This window comes from Orcinus orca, chromosome 12 (assembly GCF_937001465.1).
Source record: "Orcinus orca chromosome 12, mOrcOrc1.1, whole genome shotgun sequence".
Taxonomy (NCBI): domain Eukaryota; kingdom Metazoa; phylum Chordata; class Mammalia; order Artiodactyla; family Delphinidae; genus Orcinus; species Orcinus orca.
This window is the reverse complement of record NC_064570.1, coordinates 37,709,804-37,727,202: the sequence shown is the minus strand read 5'-3', so window position 1 is coordinate 37,727,202 and position 17,399 is coordinate 37,709,804. Positions and strand designations below refer to the sequence as shown.

Below are 17,399 nucleotides of genomic sequence, written 5' to 3'. Positions count from 1 at the left end.
TGTGTCCCCCAATCTGCTACACTTAGCTCAGACCCTTTTTCGTCGTGTCACATTTTTTCACCGCTTTCCACTTATCACCAAACCTAGCATAAAAATGCTCAGGTTTAACTGCCTCTTAAGGGCTTCATTTCCTTATGAAGAAAGGCTCCTATGTCCCATAAAGCTTATATTAAATAAACATGAGCGCTTTTCTCTTGTTAATTTGTCTTTTGTTAGAGGGGCCCCAGCCTAGAATTTAGAAAGGGAGAGGAAAAAGATATCTTTTCTCCTCTACACTATCTTCCACTCTGCTGACTTCTGACCCTGTACCAGATAAACTGCAACAGCCTCACCTAGACTGCTTAATCAGCTCCCATGAATGCATAAGCCATACAAAATAAATTCCCTATTTTACATCACTTACAGTGACTTTACTCTCATCAAAGTCTGACAGATAGACCATAGCATTGTTCGAATAGTATTTTAACATTATGTTTAGTAAGAAATGAAGGGTAGGTGGAATCTCTTTCCTAGTATCTGATTTTTGTGTCCTAAAATTTGTCTTATTTGAAAAGATGAAGTAAAGTCACAAATTTTGCAGACCAGAAACCAAGGTGCCATCCCCATTTTACAGACAAGAAAATATAATTTCTTAGTCATGCTAACTTGTAGGTTATAGAGATATCAGTGAACCCAAGTCTTCTGAAATAAGCATATGAGTGAACCCAAGTCTTTTGAAATAAGCCAATTCTATTAGGGCTTCACAAGTAGATTGTATACAGATCAACCAGATCAAATTCAGAAAATAGGGAATTGTGAAGATTGGCTAGAGGAGAATCATTCTTCTCAATCCCGTATAGTACTTGCTTATGAAAATAGGTTTTCATTTCTATGTAAACATTTTTTAATATCTTGGAAGCATTCACCTACTTTTCTCAAGTGTCAGAGCCCAAGGACAGGTGCTCTCTCTGGCTTTCAGAGCGACTATTTCTAGTATGCTTTCTTGTACCACCAACCTTGTTTTTTAAACATTAACGACACATATGTCGAATACTATTATGTGGTACAAAAGGCTCATCATGGTAATAATATTAATCCCTGGTAAATGTTTGAAATGTATCAATTAAAAATAGCATTAGAAACACAAGAGGATCATTTACATTTTGAAACTCTTAATGAAGCAAATGGTATTTTTTCTGTGAAAAAAACATTTAAAAGGCAAGTTAAAACTTAATAAATGGAGAAAAGAAATCAGAATTTTAATACAAGTGGATGTATCCCATTCAACCAGTGGTTAATACAGGTTTTATGCTATAATTATATAATGTCCTTGAATTTATTATACTCTTTTGGTTCTAGAAGTTGATCATTCAAATTTTAATTTGAATTTCTTATTTGAAGAATTAATATATATGTCTGGAAGAATTTTAGCTTTGAGACTTTTTAAAATTTCAAATCCATTGGAGAATATTTGTCTTCTGAAATATGGCTTCAGGTTGCCAGCCATCCCAACACACCATCTTTCTCTTTGCACCTGTTGTAATTACAATCTTTCTTTGTCAATTAGAGTACTGAATGGTACTTCCTTAGATCTAAGTATTTATCTTAAGATATATAACTTGGCAATATAACTTTCTGAGAGTAAAATATGTGGTAGCCAGCCATCACAGTGGCCCCCAGTGATTCTTGCCTGTGGGCATTCCTACCATTGTATAGTCTCATCCAACACTGAATAGGGTTGATCTGTTATGACCTAAAGGATTTTGCAGAAATGGCAGTGTGGGATTTAAAAGTGTAGGTCATAAGGGGCATTGTGGCTTCTGCCTTGCTCTTTCTTGAGTCACTCAGTCTAGGCGATGCCAGTTGCCATGATGTGAGCACAAACCAGCATTAACTTAAAAGCTGAATGAGTGAGACATCTTGCCAACTGGTCCGCAACCCCAGAAAAAAAATTTCAGATGTCTGCAGCCCCAACCGAGGTCTTCTCTGCAACATCAAGATATACCCTAAGCCAGAACCACCGACATAAGCCATTCCCAAATTCCTAAGCCACAGAAACTGTGTGGAGTGATAGATGTTTATTATTTTTTTAAACCTCTTACTTTTCCGGTAATTTACTATGCAGCCATAGATGACCATTACAAAATATGACAAGTATCATTTTTTTTTTTTTTTTTTTTTGCGGTACGCGGGCCTCTCACTGCTGTGGCCTCTCCCGTTGCGGAGCACAGGCTCCAGATGCTCAGGCTCAGCGGCCATGGCTCACGGGCCCAGCCGCTCCACGGCATGTGGGATCTTCCCGGACCAGGGCACGAACCCGTGTCCCCTGCATCGGCAGGTGGACTCTCAACCACTGCGTCACCAGGGAAGCCCGACAAGTATCATTTCATAAACATATTTTTTTCATTCTAATTTTATTAAATGTACTTATTAGTTTTTAAAGTGGGTCAAAACCTGACTGGATGAAATAAAAATTTTATGATAAATATTTCTTTCTTCCTAAGGTAAGGAATTGTTTCAAAATCAAAATATCACCATTATTCATTCCTTTAGGCAATATATAGCAGAAAACTTGCTATGTGACAGACACTCATGTACAGAGATGAATAAGAGAATTTCTTCCTTGAATAAGGTTAAGTTTTTGAGTGAGATGGACAAGTAAACAGATATTAACAATACAATGTGTTAACTGCTGATAATACAGGTGCCTGTAAGGGACTAAGAAAATGAAAGCATGGTACAGTGAATTTTTCTTAGGAAATCTGGAATTCTTTCACAAAAAAGGGATGAATTCATCCTTCAAGAAAACTGAGGAATGAATCTCTTACTAGTGATATTAAAATGTATACAGGGGAGACCTTCAAGATGGCAGAGGAGTAAGACGTGGAGATCATCTTCCTCCCCACAAATACATCTACATGTGGAACAACACCTACAGAACACCTACTGAACGCTGGCAGAAGACCTCAGACCTCCCAAAAGGCAAGAAACTCCCCACGTACCTGGGTAGGGCAAAAGAAAAAAGAAAAGACAGACACGAAAGAACAGGGACAGAACCTGCAGCTCTGGGAGGGAGCTGTGAAGGAGGAAATGTTTCCACACACTAGGAAGGCCCTTCACTGGTGGAGACAGGGGGCGGATGGCAGGGGGAAAGCTTCAGAGCCACAGAGGAGAGAGCAGCAACAGGGGTGCAGAGGGCAAAGCGGAGAGATTCCTGCACAGAGGATTGGTGCCAACTAGCACTCACCAGCCCGAGAGGCTTGTCTGCTCACCCGCCGGGACGGGTGGGGGCTGGGAGCTGAGACTCGGGCTTTGGAGGTCGGATCCCAGGGAGAGGACTGGGGTTGGCTGCGTGAATACGGCCTGAAGGGGATACTGCACCACAGCTAGCTGGGAGAGAGTCCAGGAAAAAGTCTGGAACTGCCTAAGAGACCACTGTTTCGGGGTGCACGAGGAGACTGGATTGAGAGTACCGCCTAAACAAGCTCGAGATGGGCGCGAGCCGCGGCTATCAGCACAGACACCAGAGCTGGGAATGAAATGCTAAGGTTGCTGCTGCAGCCACCAAGAAGCCTGTGTGCAAACGCAGGTAACTATCCACACCTCCTCTCCCTCGAGCCTGAGCAGCCCGCCACTGCCAGGGTCCCGTGATCCAGGGACAACTTCCCTGGGAGAAGACACAGCGCACCTCAGGATGGTGCAACATCATTCCGGCCTCTGCTGCCACAGGCTCGCCCCACATTCCATACCCCTCCCTCCCCCCGGCCCGAGTGAGCCAGAGCCCCCGAATCAGCTGCTACTTTAACCCTGTCCTGTCTGGGAGGGAACGGATGTCCTCAGGTGACCTACACACAGAGGCGGGGCCAAATACAGAGCTGAACCCCGGGAGCTGTGCGAACAAAGAGGAGAAAGGGAAATCTCTCCCAGTAGCCTCTGGAGCAGCAGATTAAATCTCCACACTCAACTTGACATACGTTGCATCTGTGGAATACCTGAAGAGACAATGAATCATCCCAAAATTGAGGCAGTGGACTTTGGGAGCAACTGTAGACTTGGGGTTTGCTTTCTGCATCTAATTTGTTTCTGGTCTTACGTTTATCTTAGTTTAGTATTTAGAGTTTATTATCATTGGTAAATTTGTTTATTGATTTGGTTGCTCTCTTCCTTTTTTTAAATATATACATATATTTTTTTTTCCTTTTTTTCTGAGTGTGTATGTGCATGCTTCTTTGTGTGATTTTGTCTGTGTAGCTTTGCTTTTACCATTTGCCCTAGGGTTCTGTTCTTTTTTTCATTCTTTTTTTTTTTCAGTATAGTTCATAGCGCTTGTTATCATTGGTGAATTTGTTTTTTGGTTTGCCTGCTCTCTTCCTTCTTACTTTCTTTTCTTATATTACTTTTGAATTTTTTTATTTTTAATAACTTTTTTATTTTAATAACTTTATTTTATTTATTTATTTTTCTTTCTTTTTTTCTCCCTTTTCTGAGCTTTATGGCTGACAGGGTCTTGGTGCTCCAGCGGGGTGTCAGGCCTGTGCTTCTGAGGTGGGAGAGCAAAGTTCAGGACATTGGTCCACCAGAGACCTCCCAGATCCACATAATATCAAACAGCAAAAGCTCTACCAGAGATCTCTGTCTCAATGCTAAGACCCAGCTTCACTCAATGACCAGCATGCTCCAGTGCTGGACACCCTATGCCAAACAACTAGCAAGACAGGAACACAGCCCCACCAATTAGCAGAGAGGCCACCTAAAATCATAATAAGGTCACAGACACCCCAAAACTCACCACCAGACATGGACCTGCCCACCAGAAGAAAAGATCCAGCCTGATCCACCAGAAACCAAGCACCAGTACCCTGCACCAGGAAGCCTACACAACCCACTGAACCAACCTTACCCACTGGGGGAAGACACCAAAAACAATGGGAATTACGAACCTGCAGCCTGCGAAAAGGAGAACCCAAACACAGTAATTTGAGCAAAATGAGAAGACAGAGAGAAACACACAGCAGATGAAGGAGCAAGGTAAAAATCCACCAGACCAAACAAATGAAGAGAAAATAGGCAGTCAACCTGAAAAAGAATTCAGAGTAATGATAGTAAAGATTATCCAAAATCTTGGAAACAGAATGGAGACAATACAAGAAAAGTTTAACAAGGACCTAGAAGAACTAAAGAGCAAACAAACAATGATGAACAACACAATAAATGAAATTAAAAGTTCTCTAGAAGGAGTCAACAGCAGAATAAATGAGACAGAAGAATGGATAAGTGACCTGGAATATAAAATAGTAGAAATAAATACCACAGAGCAGAATAAAGAAAAAAGAATGAAAAGAAATGAGGACAGTCTTGGAGACTTCTTGGACAACACTAAACACACCAACATTTGAATTATATGGGCCCTAGAAGACGAAGAGAAAAAGAAAGGGACTGAGAAAATATTTGACGAGATTATAGTTGAAAACTTCCTAACATGGGAAAGGAAAGAGTCAGTCAAGTGCAGGAAGTGCAGAGAGTCCCATACAGGATAAATCCAATGAGAAACACTCCAAGACACATATTAATCAAATATCAAAAATTAAATACAAAGAAAAAATATTAAAAGCAGCAAGGGAAAAACAACAAATAACACAAAAGGGAATCCCCATAAGGTTAACAGCTGATCTTTCAGCAGAAACTCTGCAAGCCAGAAGGGACTGGCAAGAATATTTAAAGTGATGAAAGGGAAAAACCTACAAAGAAGATTACTCTAACCAGCAAGGATCTCATTCAGATTCGATGGAGAAATTAAAACCTTTACAGACAAGCAAGAGCCAAGAGAATTCAGCACCACCAAACCAGCTTTACAACAAATGCTAAAGGAACTTCTTTAGGCAGGAAACACAAGAGAAGGAAAAGGTCTACAATAACAAACCCAAGACAATTAAGAAAATGGCAATAGGAACATACATATCGATAACTACCTTAAATTTCAATGGATTAAATGCTCCAACCAAAAGACATAGATCGGCTGAATGGATACAAAAACAAGACCCATATATATGCTGTCTATAAGAGACCCACTTCAGACCTAGGGACACATACAGACTGAAGTGAGGGGATGGAAAAAGATATTCTATGCAAATGGAAATCAAAAGAAAGCTGGAGTAGCAATTATCATATCAGACAAAACAGACTTTAAAAAAAGACTATTACAAGAGACAAAGAAGGACACTATATAGTGATCAAGGGATCCATCCAAGAAGAAGATATAACAATTGTAAATATTTATGCACCCAACATAGCAGCACCTCAATAAATAAGGCAAATGCTAACAGCCATAAAAGGGGAAATTGACAGTGACACAATCATATTAGGGGATTTAACACCCCACTTTTACCAATGGACAGATCATCCAAAATGAAAATAAATAAGGAAACACAAGCTTTAAACGATACATTAAACAAGAACTTAATTGATATTTATAGGACATTCCATCCAAAAACAACAGAACACACTTTCTTCTCAAGTGCTCATGGAACATTCTCCAGGATAGACCAGATCTTGGGTCACAAATCAAGCCTTGGTAAAATTAAGAAAATTGAAATTGTATCAAGTAACTTTGCTGACCACAACGCTATGAGACTACATATCAATTACAGGAAAAAATCTGTAAAAAATACAAACACATGGAGGTTAAAGAATACACTACTAAATAACCAAGAGATCACTGAAGAAATCAAAGAGGAAATCAAAAAATACCTAAAAACAAATGGCAATGAAAATACGACAACCCAAAACATATGGGATGCAGCAAAACCAGTTCTAAGAGGGAAGTTTATAGCAATAAAATCCTACCTCAACAAACAAGTAACATCTCAAAGAAACAACCTAAACTTACACCTAAAGCAATTAGACAGAGAAGAACAAAAAAACCCCCAAAGTTAGCAGAAGGAAAGAATTCATAAAGATCAGATCAGAAATAAATGAAAAAGAAATGAAGGAAACAATAGCAAAGATCAATAAAACTAAAAGCTGGTTCTTTGAGAAGATAAACGAAATTGATAAACCTGTAGCCAGACTCATCAAGAAAAAAAGGGAGAAGACTCATATCAATAGAATTAGAAATGAAAAAGGAGAAGTAACAACTGACACTGCAGAAATACAAAGGATCATGAGAGATTACCACAAGCAACTATATGCCAAGAAAATGGACAACCTGGAAGAAATGGACCAATTCTTACAAAAAAAGCACAACCTTCCATGACTGAACGAGGAAGAAATACAAAATATAAACAGACCAATCACAAGCACTGAAATTGAGCCTGTGATTAAAAATCTTCCAACAGGGCTTCCCTGGTGGCGCAGTGGTTAGGAGTCCGCCTGCCGATGCAGGGGACGCGGGTTCGTGCCCTGGTCTGGGAGGATCCCGCGTGCTGTGGAGAGGCTGGGCCCATGAGCCATGGCCGCTGAGCCTGCGCGTCCGGAGCCTGTGCTCCGCAGCGGGAGAGGCCACAGGGGTGAGAAGCCTGCATACCGCAAAGAGAAAAAAAAAAAATCTTCCAACAAACAAAAGTCCAGGACCAGATGGCTTCACAGGCAAATTCTATCAAACATTGAGACAAGAGCTAACACCTATCCTTCTCAAACTCTTCCAAAATATAGCAGAGGGAGGAACACTCCCCAACTCTTTCTATGAGGCCACATCACCCTCATACCAAAACCAGACAAAGATGTCACAAGGAAAGAAAACTACAGGCCAATATCACTGATGAACATAAATGCAAAAATCCTCAACAAAATACTAGCAAACAGAATCCAACAGCACATTAAAAGGATCATACACGATGATCAAGTGGGGTGTATCCCAGGAATGCAAGGATTCTTCAATATATGCAAATCAATCAATGTAATAAACCATATTAACAAACTGAAGGATAAAAACCATATGATCATCTCAATAGATGCAGAAAAAGGTTTGACAAAATTCAACACCCATTTATGATTAAAAACCCTTCAAAAAGTACACAGAGAGGGAACTTACTTCAACATAATAAAGGCCACATATGACAAACCCACAGCCAACATCGTTCTCAATGGTGAAAAACTGAAACCACTTCCACTAAGATCAGGAACAAGACAAGGTCGTCCACTCTCATCACTATTATTCAACATAGTTTTGGAAGTTTTAACCACAGCAATCAGAGAAGAAAAAGAAATAAAAGGAATCCAAATCAGAAAAGAAGCAGTAAAGATGGTACTGTTTGCAGACGACATGATACTATACATAGTGAATCCTAAAGATGCTACAGAATACTACTAGAGCTAATCAATGAATTTGGTAAAGTATCAGGATACAAAATTAATATACAGAAATCTCTTGCATTCTTATACACTAATGATAGAAAATCTGAAAGAGAAATTAATGAAACACTCCCATTTACCATTACAACACAAAGAATAAAATACTTAGGAATAAACCTACCAAAGGAGACAAAAGACATGTATGCAGAAAACTATAAGACACTGACGAAAGAAACTAAAGATGATACAAACAGATGGAGAGATATACCATGTTCTTGGATTGGAAGAATCAACATTGTGAAAATGACTATATTACCCAAAGCAATCTACAGATTCAGTGCAATCACTATTTTTCACAGAACTAAAACAAAAAATTTCACAATTTGTATGGAAACACAAAAGACCCCAAATAGCCAAAGCAATATTGAGAAAGAAAAACAGAGCTGGAGGAATCAGGCTCCCGGATTTCAGAGTATACTATAAAGCTACAGTAATCAAGACAGTATGGTACTAGCACAAAAACAGAAATATAGATCAACGGAATAGAATAGAAAGCCCAGAGCTTAACCCACACACATATGGTCACCTTATCTTTGAAAAAGGAAGCAAGAATATACAATGGAGAAAAGACAGCCTCTTCAATAAGTGGTGCTGAGAAAACTGGACAGCTACATGTAAAAGAATGCAATTAGAACACTCTTTAACACTATACACAAGAATAAACTCACAATGGATTAAAGACCTAAATGTAAGGCCAGACACTATAAAACTCTTAGAGGAAAATATAGGTAAAACACTCTATGACATAAATCACAGCAAGATCCTTTTTGACCCACCTCCTAGAGAAATGGAAATAAAACCAAACATAAACAAATGGGACCTAATGAAACTTAAAAGCTTTTGCCCAGCAAAGGAAACCATAAACAAGACTAAAAGACAACCCTCAGAATGGGAGAAAATATTTGCAAACGAAGCAACTGACAAAGGATTAATTTCCAAAATTTACAAGCAGCTCATGCAGCTCAATATCAAAAAAAACCCAACCCAATCCAAAAATGGCAGAAGACCTAAACAGCCATTTCTCCAAAGAAGATATGCAGATTGCCAACAAACACATGAAAGGATGCTCAACATCACTAACCATTAGAGAAATCCAAATCAAAACTACAGTGAGGTATCACCTCACACCATCAGAATGGTCATCGTCAAAAAATCTACAAACAATAAATGCTGGAGAGGTTGTGGAGAAAAGGGAACCCTCTTGCACTGTTGGTGGGAATGTAAATTGATACAGCCACTATGGAGAATAGTATGGATGTTCCTTAAAAAACTAAAAATAGAACTACCATGCAACCCAGCAATCCAACTACTGGGCATATACCCTGAGAAAACCATAATTCAAAAAGAGTCATGTATCACAATGTTCATTGCAGCTCTATTTACAATAGCCAGGACATGGAAGCAACCTAAGTGTCCATCAACAGATGAATGGATAAAGAAGATGTGGCACATATATACAATGGAATACTACTCAGCCATAAAAAGAAACGAAATTGAGTTATTTGTAGTGAGGTGGATGGACCTAGAGTCTGTCATACAGGGTGAGGTAAGTCAGAAAGAGAAAAACAAATACCATATGCTAACACATATATATGGAATCTAAAAAAAAAAAAAAGGGGGTCTGAAGAACCTAGGGGCAGGACAGGAATAAAGACGCAGACGTAGAGAATGGCCTTGAAGACACGGGGAGGGGGAAGGGTAAGCTGGGATGAAGTGAGAGCATAGCGTTGACATATATACACTACCAAATGTAAAACAGATAGCTAGTGGGAAGAAGCTGCATAGCATAGGGAGATCAGCTTGTTCCTTTGTGACCACTTAGAAGGGTTGGATAGGGAGGGTGGGAGGGAGATGCAAGAGGGAGGGGATATGGGGATATATGTATATGTATGGCTGATTCACTTTATTATAAAGCAGAAACTAATACTCCATTGTAAAGCAATTATAGTCCAATAAAGATGTTTAAAAAATTAATAAATAAATAAAATTTAAAAAATAAAATGTATACAGTACTTGTGATAAACCAGGTTCTGTCCTAAACACTCCAAATATATTCATTTGTATAATTCTCTTAATCTTATTACATATGTACTATTGTATAGATGATGAAACTGAAGCAAAGAGAGAGTAAGTGACTTTTCTGATACCACAAGGGCTATAAAGTTGCAAGATCTGTATTTAATAGCAAGGAAATGCAGCACCAGAGTTCACATTCTTAACTACTTTTTTACACTTTCTGCTATACTGGATCAGGGAATGAGGGAAGGATGGTATGAGCAGAGGCAGGAGGAGTGAGAGTGTATGTTTTCCTAGGCAAAGAAAACAGGTGAGAGCAACAGGAAGTATGGCTGGAAAACGGGGTGCATGAGCGGAATTACAAGATGAAAATAAGGGCTAAGCCAAGGACTTGAATTTCATGCCAAGGAATTTGTACTTGGCAGAAATACTCAATGAAATTTATGTTTTATGAAGATACCTTGGGGGCAATGTTAAAGGGGAGAGGCCTGGATGAGGCAGACAAGAAGAAACTGCATTAGCCCCCTCAAAAGAGAATCAAGGTCTGAAGTGTAGTAATGGAGACTGTGGTAATAAGAGGAGGGAGCAAATTTATGAGGCATGAGAGGGTTGGCTGGCATACAGTGTGGTAACTGATCAGGTGCCCAGCAGATTTAACAGATGACTTGCAGGTTTCTTTTTGCAGGAAATGGATAGATGGTTAGGTCATTAATAAATATATAGAACTGGAGGAGGAGTCTTCACAAAGACGATGTACTTAGCAAACACTTCTTGAAAGAAGTAATAAAGTAGTAGTAATACAGAGGTTATTTTTCCCCTGTCAAATGAAATGCCAGGAACATAGGCATTATCCATAGTAACTAATTACAATGGTCCAAGGAAGCTCTACTGTGGACTATGTGCCTTACATTTAAGTAATCTAATCTGAAAATTTAATTATAGGTAGCTGCTCATTTTATCAAATAATTAAGAACAAATTCATCAGTAATTTATTTAGTATACTTATTAAAATATTAACTTTACAAATATTAGATTTACACACAATTCTTAAAATACACCTACTGTAAAAACTGAAGAACTATATTATATGACCATATTTGGTTCTAAAATTTGAATGAATGAAATTCTAAAAAAGAACAGATGAAAAATATCAGTCAATATAGGCTCAAGGGAAATGAAGTTTCCTGGAGTAATGTAAACAACTGTTTTTCACTTAAAATTCTAGGTCATATTTTATATTATAGGCATTTCAACCGTATATTCTTTTAAAAGTCTGCATTACCCAATATACCAAAACTATTGCCTACTTAAAGCAGAGGTTTATGGCTCTGGATAAATAGCCCTCTTGCTTTGGTTGACATCATGAGACTTAGCTCTACCTGTTAGATGATGCTCACTTTAACCCAGCTACCAACAGTACAGGGGGCAGAGTTATCTGAGTCACACCTCCATATCAATAAACCCAAACTATACAGTTTTTTGACTTTGTGTTATTCATACTTGCATTTCTTTTAACATAGCCATTTCCTGGCATATGTAGTAGATACTTGACAATAATTGTTGAATGAGTAAAATGCCATAACGGGAAGTAGAGGATATCTCAGTATATAGAATGAAACTTACAGTATTTATAGTTTCTGAGTTCTACCGATTCCACTCTTACTGAAGAAAGAACAGGTAGGTTGCAGGGTGCACAGGGCAAATATGAATGAGCACATTAAGAAGCTAATAAAATGTTTTTGCTTATGATACAAAGGCATAAGCATAAACTCATTCATCTATTCATTTAATAATTATTGAGCACCTGACCGATTCCTTCCCTCAAGGAACTCACATGCTCAATAGAGCATGTCAGATGTGGAAACAGACAAATATAATTTTAAAAAAACAGAAAGACCTTGAACAAAGAGATGAACAATATACTCAGAGATTGGATAGGCCATAATGAAAATCTAAATTTCCTCACTTGTGATATTCCTATTTCACTCCGAATCTATAAGAACACATGGCTGGCCGTAGTATCGCATTACAAGTAATTCCTCGAAATTCCTTTCAACATTCTTTATTTTTAGGAAATCGAAATAGGATGTTTTAATGGGAGGAGCAAAGAGAATGTCTGGGAAGGAAACTTGGAGCCAGATAGTGGGGGACTTAAAAATACACAATTTTCCATTTGTCCAAAAGTGTTTTATTTGGGTTGGGTTTGGTTTTATATAGCCGAGTGTAAAATCCACAAATTATCCTTTATTAATGATTGATAAAGTCCCTATTCCCAAACCAAATATCCACCAAGCTTTGGAATTGTTATCCTCATGAAACTATAACATTGAGCTTTTGTTCAGCTCTTCAAATCAGGTTTCATTTGAAGTCTATGAGAACAGGCAAAGATTAGAAGGAAATGTGAAGATGGGAACTAGCCCTTAGTGGCCCTCAGGCATGTTTGTGGGATGCTTTGTTTATTTGCAGGGTGAAGAGAAACAAAGCCAGAGCTGGAGAGAACTCTGTTTCTTTCCATTTAAAAGCCAACCTTCTGCGGTACGGCAGACACTAACACAACATTGCAAAGTAGCTATACTCCAATAAAAATTAATTAAAAAAAAAAAAGAAAAGCCAAACTTCATGGATCTTACCTGAAAAGTTTCTGTAATCCACTAAGTCAAACATAACAATGGCCACAGCTGACCACGTGATGATCAGAGCAATGACCAGAAGCCAGGCTGCTGGGGAGCTGAATGTCGTCACTATATCTTCTGTGACTGTCCTCTTTATCACTTTTCCAGGGGATTTGGGCACAGATCCATTCTTGCTGTCTATCACAGTTGTGGTTGTAGATGCATTTCCTAATCGAACATTGGAAAAGGAGAATTACAATTTGGAATTTCATGTCAAATATTGATGACAAAAACCCCTTCCCCACAAAACACAGACTGTATAGGTATATATAGCTCTTTTATAGCATTTTCTATGGCAGAATACACCTCTTTAGTGGTAGAGCCAAACTCCCTGCCCGCTACCACATTTCACTTTCTCAGCATTTACCCTCCACCCTGATACACATAGGCCCTCATAATCAGCATTCCTCGCCTCCCAAGTTCCATAAGTACTGCCAGCCAGGCCACAAACTATGTCATAATCTTCAATCATTTTTGCATGTCCCTTACCGCCTCATATACCCAATACCATCAAGGGCAATGGCTTTTTTGGTCAAGTTGCTTTTTAACCTTTTTCTTTTATTTAGGTTCATATGTCGTCTAAATACAAGCAAAAATATCCCCTCTGGGAGAGAAACAAAATCAGTGATAAAATAGTTCAAATGGATGAAATTTCTTTTGGATATTCTGGTTTAACAGCATAATTGACCCTCTATTAAAGCCATTAATTTTTATTTGTGAAAGGTGCATAGAAGATCTAAGAGATTAATGTTGGAAAATTTTATTATATCCAGAAACTTTTTATTTCTGCTTACAAAAGTCTACACTTTCAGTTCATGACTGAAAATTCAAAAAATATAAAAAATAGCAAAATAAATAAATAGATAATTATTTGGGTTTTTTATTAAACAATAGATTTACCATCGATAATTATTTGTATTCTCACCATGCAAAAAGAACTGTTGACATATTTTTCTATTTATACCTACTTTTCTGTACATGCAAGTAAATACATAAATATGTTTTATTTATTTCTGACAAGTCATCAACACACTCTCCGTTAGTTTTTTTTACTAGGCAATATATAATAAACATCATTTCTTGCTGTACATATTCCATAAAATACCACTTAAGTGGCTGCATGGCATGTCATTCCATGGCTATGCATAATTTAGTTGAACAGCTTTCTACCCTGGGACATGGCAGAAGTTTTCTCAGCACATATTAATGATTTTTGTATAAGGAGAATTTCCTAAATATAGAATTTCTGGGCAAATAATATAATCACTTTTATATCTTTTGAGAATATATGTATGTATTTGAAAATTAGTTTATTTTTGAAAATAAAAATAATTTGTTTCCTTATCCTTGACAACCCTGGGTACTACCGGTATTCAAAATATGTTCAATCACACAGGAGGAAAATTCTACTTCATTTGCAATTCTTTGATTACTAGAGACAAGCTTTTTTATATGTTTATTTTTCATTTATATTTCTTATCCTGTGAAGTTTTTTGTTCATTTTTCTATAAACCTCCTTCTGGTGGTTTATAAAGTTGTGTACACATATACATATATACATTATGTATATGTATATATTTTGTATATGTATATTTGCATATACATATATGAGTGTGTCTACGTGTAAATGTACTTACATGTATACATGTGTGTATACATGTATGCTTATAAATAAACACACACATATAGGATAGTACCACTTTATCTAAACTTATGTTGCACTTTTTTCCTTCAACTGTTTACTTTTTCTTTTTATGACTTTTTTTTGTTTGTTTTTGCGGTACGTGGGCTTCTCACTGTTGTGGCCTCTCCCGTTGTGGAGCACAGGCTCCGTTCGCGCAGGCTCAGCGGCCAGGGCTCACGGGCCCAGCCGCTCCGCAGCATGTGGGATCTTCCCGGACCGGGGAACGAACCCGTGTCCCCTGCATCGGCAGGCGGACTCTCAACCACTGCACCACCAGGGAAGCCCTTTTTATGATATTTTTATGTATAGAGTAAACATTTAAAAATTTTGTAACTCATTTTTCTTCTGTAAAGTTGCTGCCTTTGCATAACTAGAAAGCGTCCCCTCAATGGAGAGCAGGCATATATGACTATATTGACAAGCCTTGACTCATAGAAAGTTATCTCTAGAGGAAACTTAGAGATTATTTGGAACAAATATATCATGTTTCATTTAAGAATAATTGAAGACCAACCAGAAATTACACAGATGTGGAATAAATAACTGAGTACTAAAGAGAAAAAATACCCCTAACAATCCAAATATTTTTGCCAAAATTACAGCTTAACAATATATTTCATATACTTTAAATATGAGCTACTTTGTCTACAACAATTAAAGAATTACATATCAGGGAAGAGAAAATTTTGATTAATCATATTCTAATATACATAAGTAAATATTTTCAATTTTATCTCTAAATTACATTCCTAAATTTTTTTTAAAAAGCAAATTGTCAAACTTCTTTGACATTAAAAATTAAAAACAAATTTTTCCACTCCCAACCGGAAACTTCTTTGACATTTTTTACAAAATGAATTTCACCTAAATGGAGTTACTCTTAGAATAATCTTCGCCATTATCATCATCACTATCATCGTTACTTTGGCCACTACTTCTACAGGTAGGACTACAACCACTACTATCATGATAAGGAAGGGCTAGAAGTGCAAGATTAACCTTAGAAACAAAGACTGAGGGACTAACTCCTCGATAAATGCAGACATTTATTTCCACTTAATAGCATATACATTAGGCTAAGACAGTTTCAGGGAACCAAAAAAAGAATGCTATGACTTCCTCCATGTCTTTCCTAATCAATTTATTTATTGTAATACAGGAAAACAGGGACACATACTGTAATTTATTCATATTAATGGATCCTGTTTTGCCCCATTAACAAAATTAAGAGAAATGATTGATAACAAATAAACTTATTTTGTTATTGTACAAATGTTATCAGATATGTAACTGAATTCTTTAAAGTACAAAAATAAAGTTTGAATCCTCAAACAGATGTGTGCACTGCGTACTTAAAGTATAAATCCAGTTCATAAGACAATTTTTAGTTGTTGACAGAAGAAATGAAAATACCACATGCAAAATTAAGTACTCTAGTTAATAAAGTTTTCTTCGTTTCTTTACCCATAAAATGGTACTTTCCTCTCCTATATAGAAATAAAATAAATGACATAAAATTCTAGACTGACTAGGGAGAAGAAAATCAAATGCATTCTAGTGTATATATTAGTAGGTATTAATAATAACCAAACATAACTAATACAACTATTTTTAGATGACAATGGTAAATCTAGGCATATATTTTTAAGAATAAAAAGCTGATGAGAAACATCAGTGGTAAAATCATTTAATTACAATTTTAAAACAACTTTAGGTATAAATTAATAATAGTAACAATGAATCTCCTTTCTTCTCTGAAAATCTATGTGAATACATATCCCAAGCTCTAAAATTCAATTTAGTTGAAATGATACCAAGATGGAAAAATAACTTTAAAAAACAGATTTCAGTTTGTACCTGAGGTGGTGCTCAAAAAAAGAAAAATTAGAAAGAACTCATATCATATCCTCTCACTGAATTTCGTGCCAAATTCCCATCACTTCTAATGGCAGTTCTGAAAATGGATGAATGATAGAAATACTTTGAAATGCAATTCAAGACTCAAGTGGGGCTACAAGTGAATCAAATGATTTGCAGGACAGTAAGTGAATTATAAGTGTGTAGGAGAGGCCCACGTGAAAGCTGATATGTTGCTAAACTCCAGTTTTTTAACTTCTGGAAGGCTTCCTACTATCACTATATAGAGAACATGGGAAGAATTGCTTTTGCTCTTTAGATTCACTTCAGTGAACTGTGTGTAAGAGAGTATTTCTGCAGACAATAACATACACACCTGCTTGGTATCTTGAAACTGAATAAATAAACTTACTGAGATTTGATACAAAATTAGTTGAATTCTGGTCCCATTTTTAAAAGACAGAAAAATTTTTATAAGAATTTCTACATTTTTTCCCTTTTTTATCAGGAAATTGAGAGAGTATATAAATTCAGGAAGTAATGCAAGTTCAGAGTTAAAATATGACTTTTAATTTTTTAAAGAACTGATTTTAATATAAATTCTAAATTTTATTTCACCTTACAGTCCTGCCAAAACAATTATGGTACAATATTTTAAACAAATAAAAATGACAAAGTTAACACTAAACAATTTTTTAATCTTTTCTATTTTTTTTTTCATCCTCACATCCTCAAAAATTCCACTTAAGAATTAATCAAGATTCCAAGGTGATGAAAACATTCTGAGTATCCAACAGCAAAACCATAAGCAATTTGAAAGTAACCTGAAGGTTACCCTGCTT

General features: G+C 36.9%; 1 protein-coding gene across 16 annotated transcripts in view; it reads right to left on the bottom strand.

The window, feature by feature from the left end:
- Positions 1 to 17,399, bottom strand: part of TRDN (triadin) — a 380,671-nt gene that overhangs the window by 310,123 nt on the left and 53,149 nt on the right. For all 16 annotated transcript variants that reach the window (XM_049695258.1, XM_049695261.1, XM_049695255.1 and 13 more), the window contains exon 2: positions 12,975 to 13,184. In XM_049695258.1, coding sequence (XP_049551215.1) covers positions 12,975 to 13,184 — 210 coding nt within the window. The remainder of the gene's footprint in view (positions 1 to 12,974; positions 13,185 to 17,399) is intronic.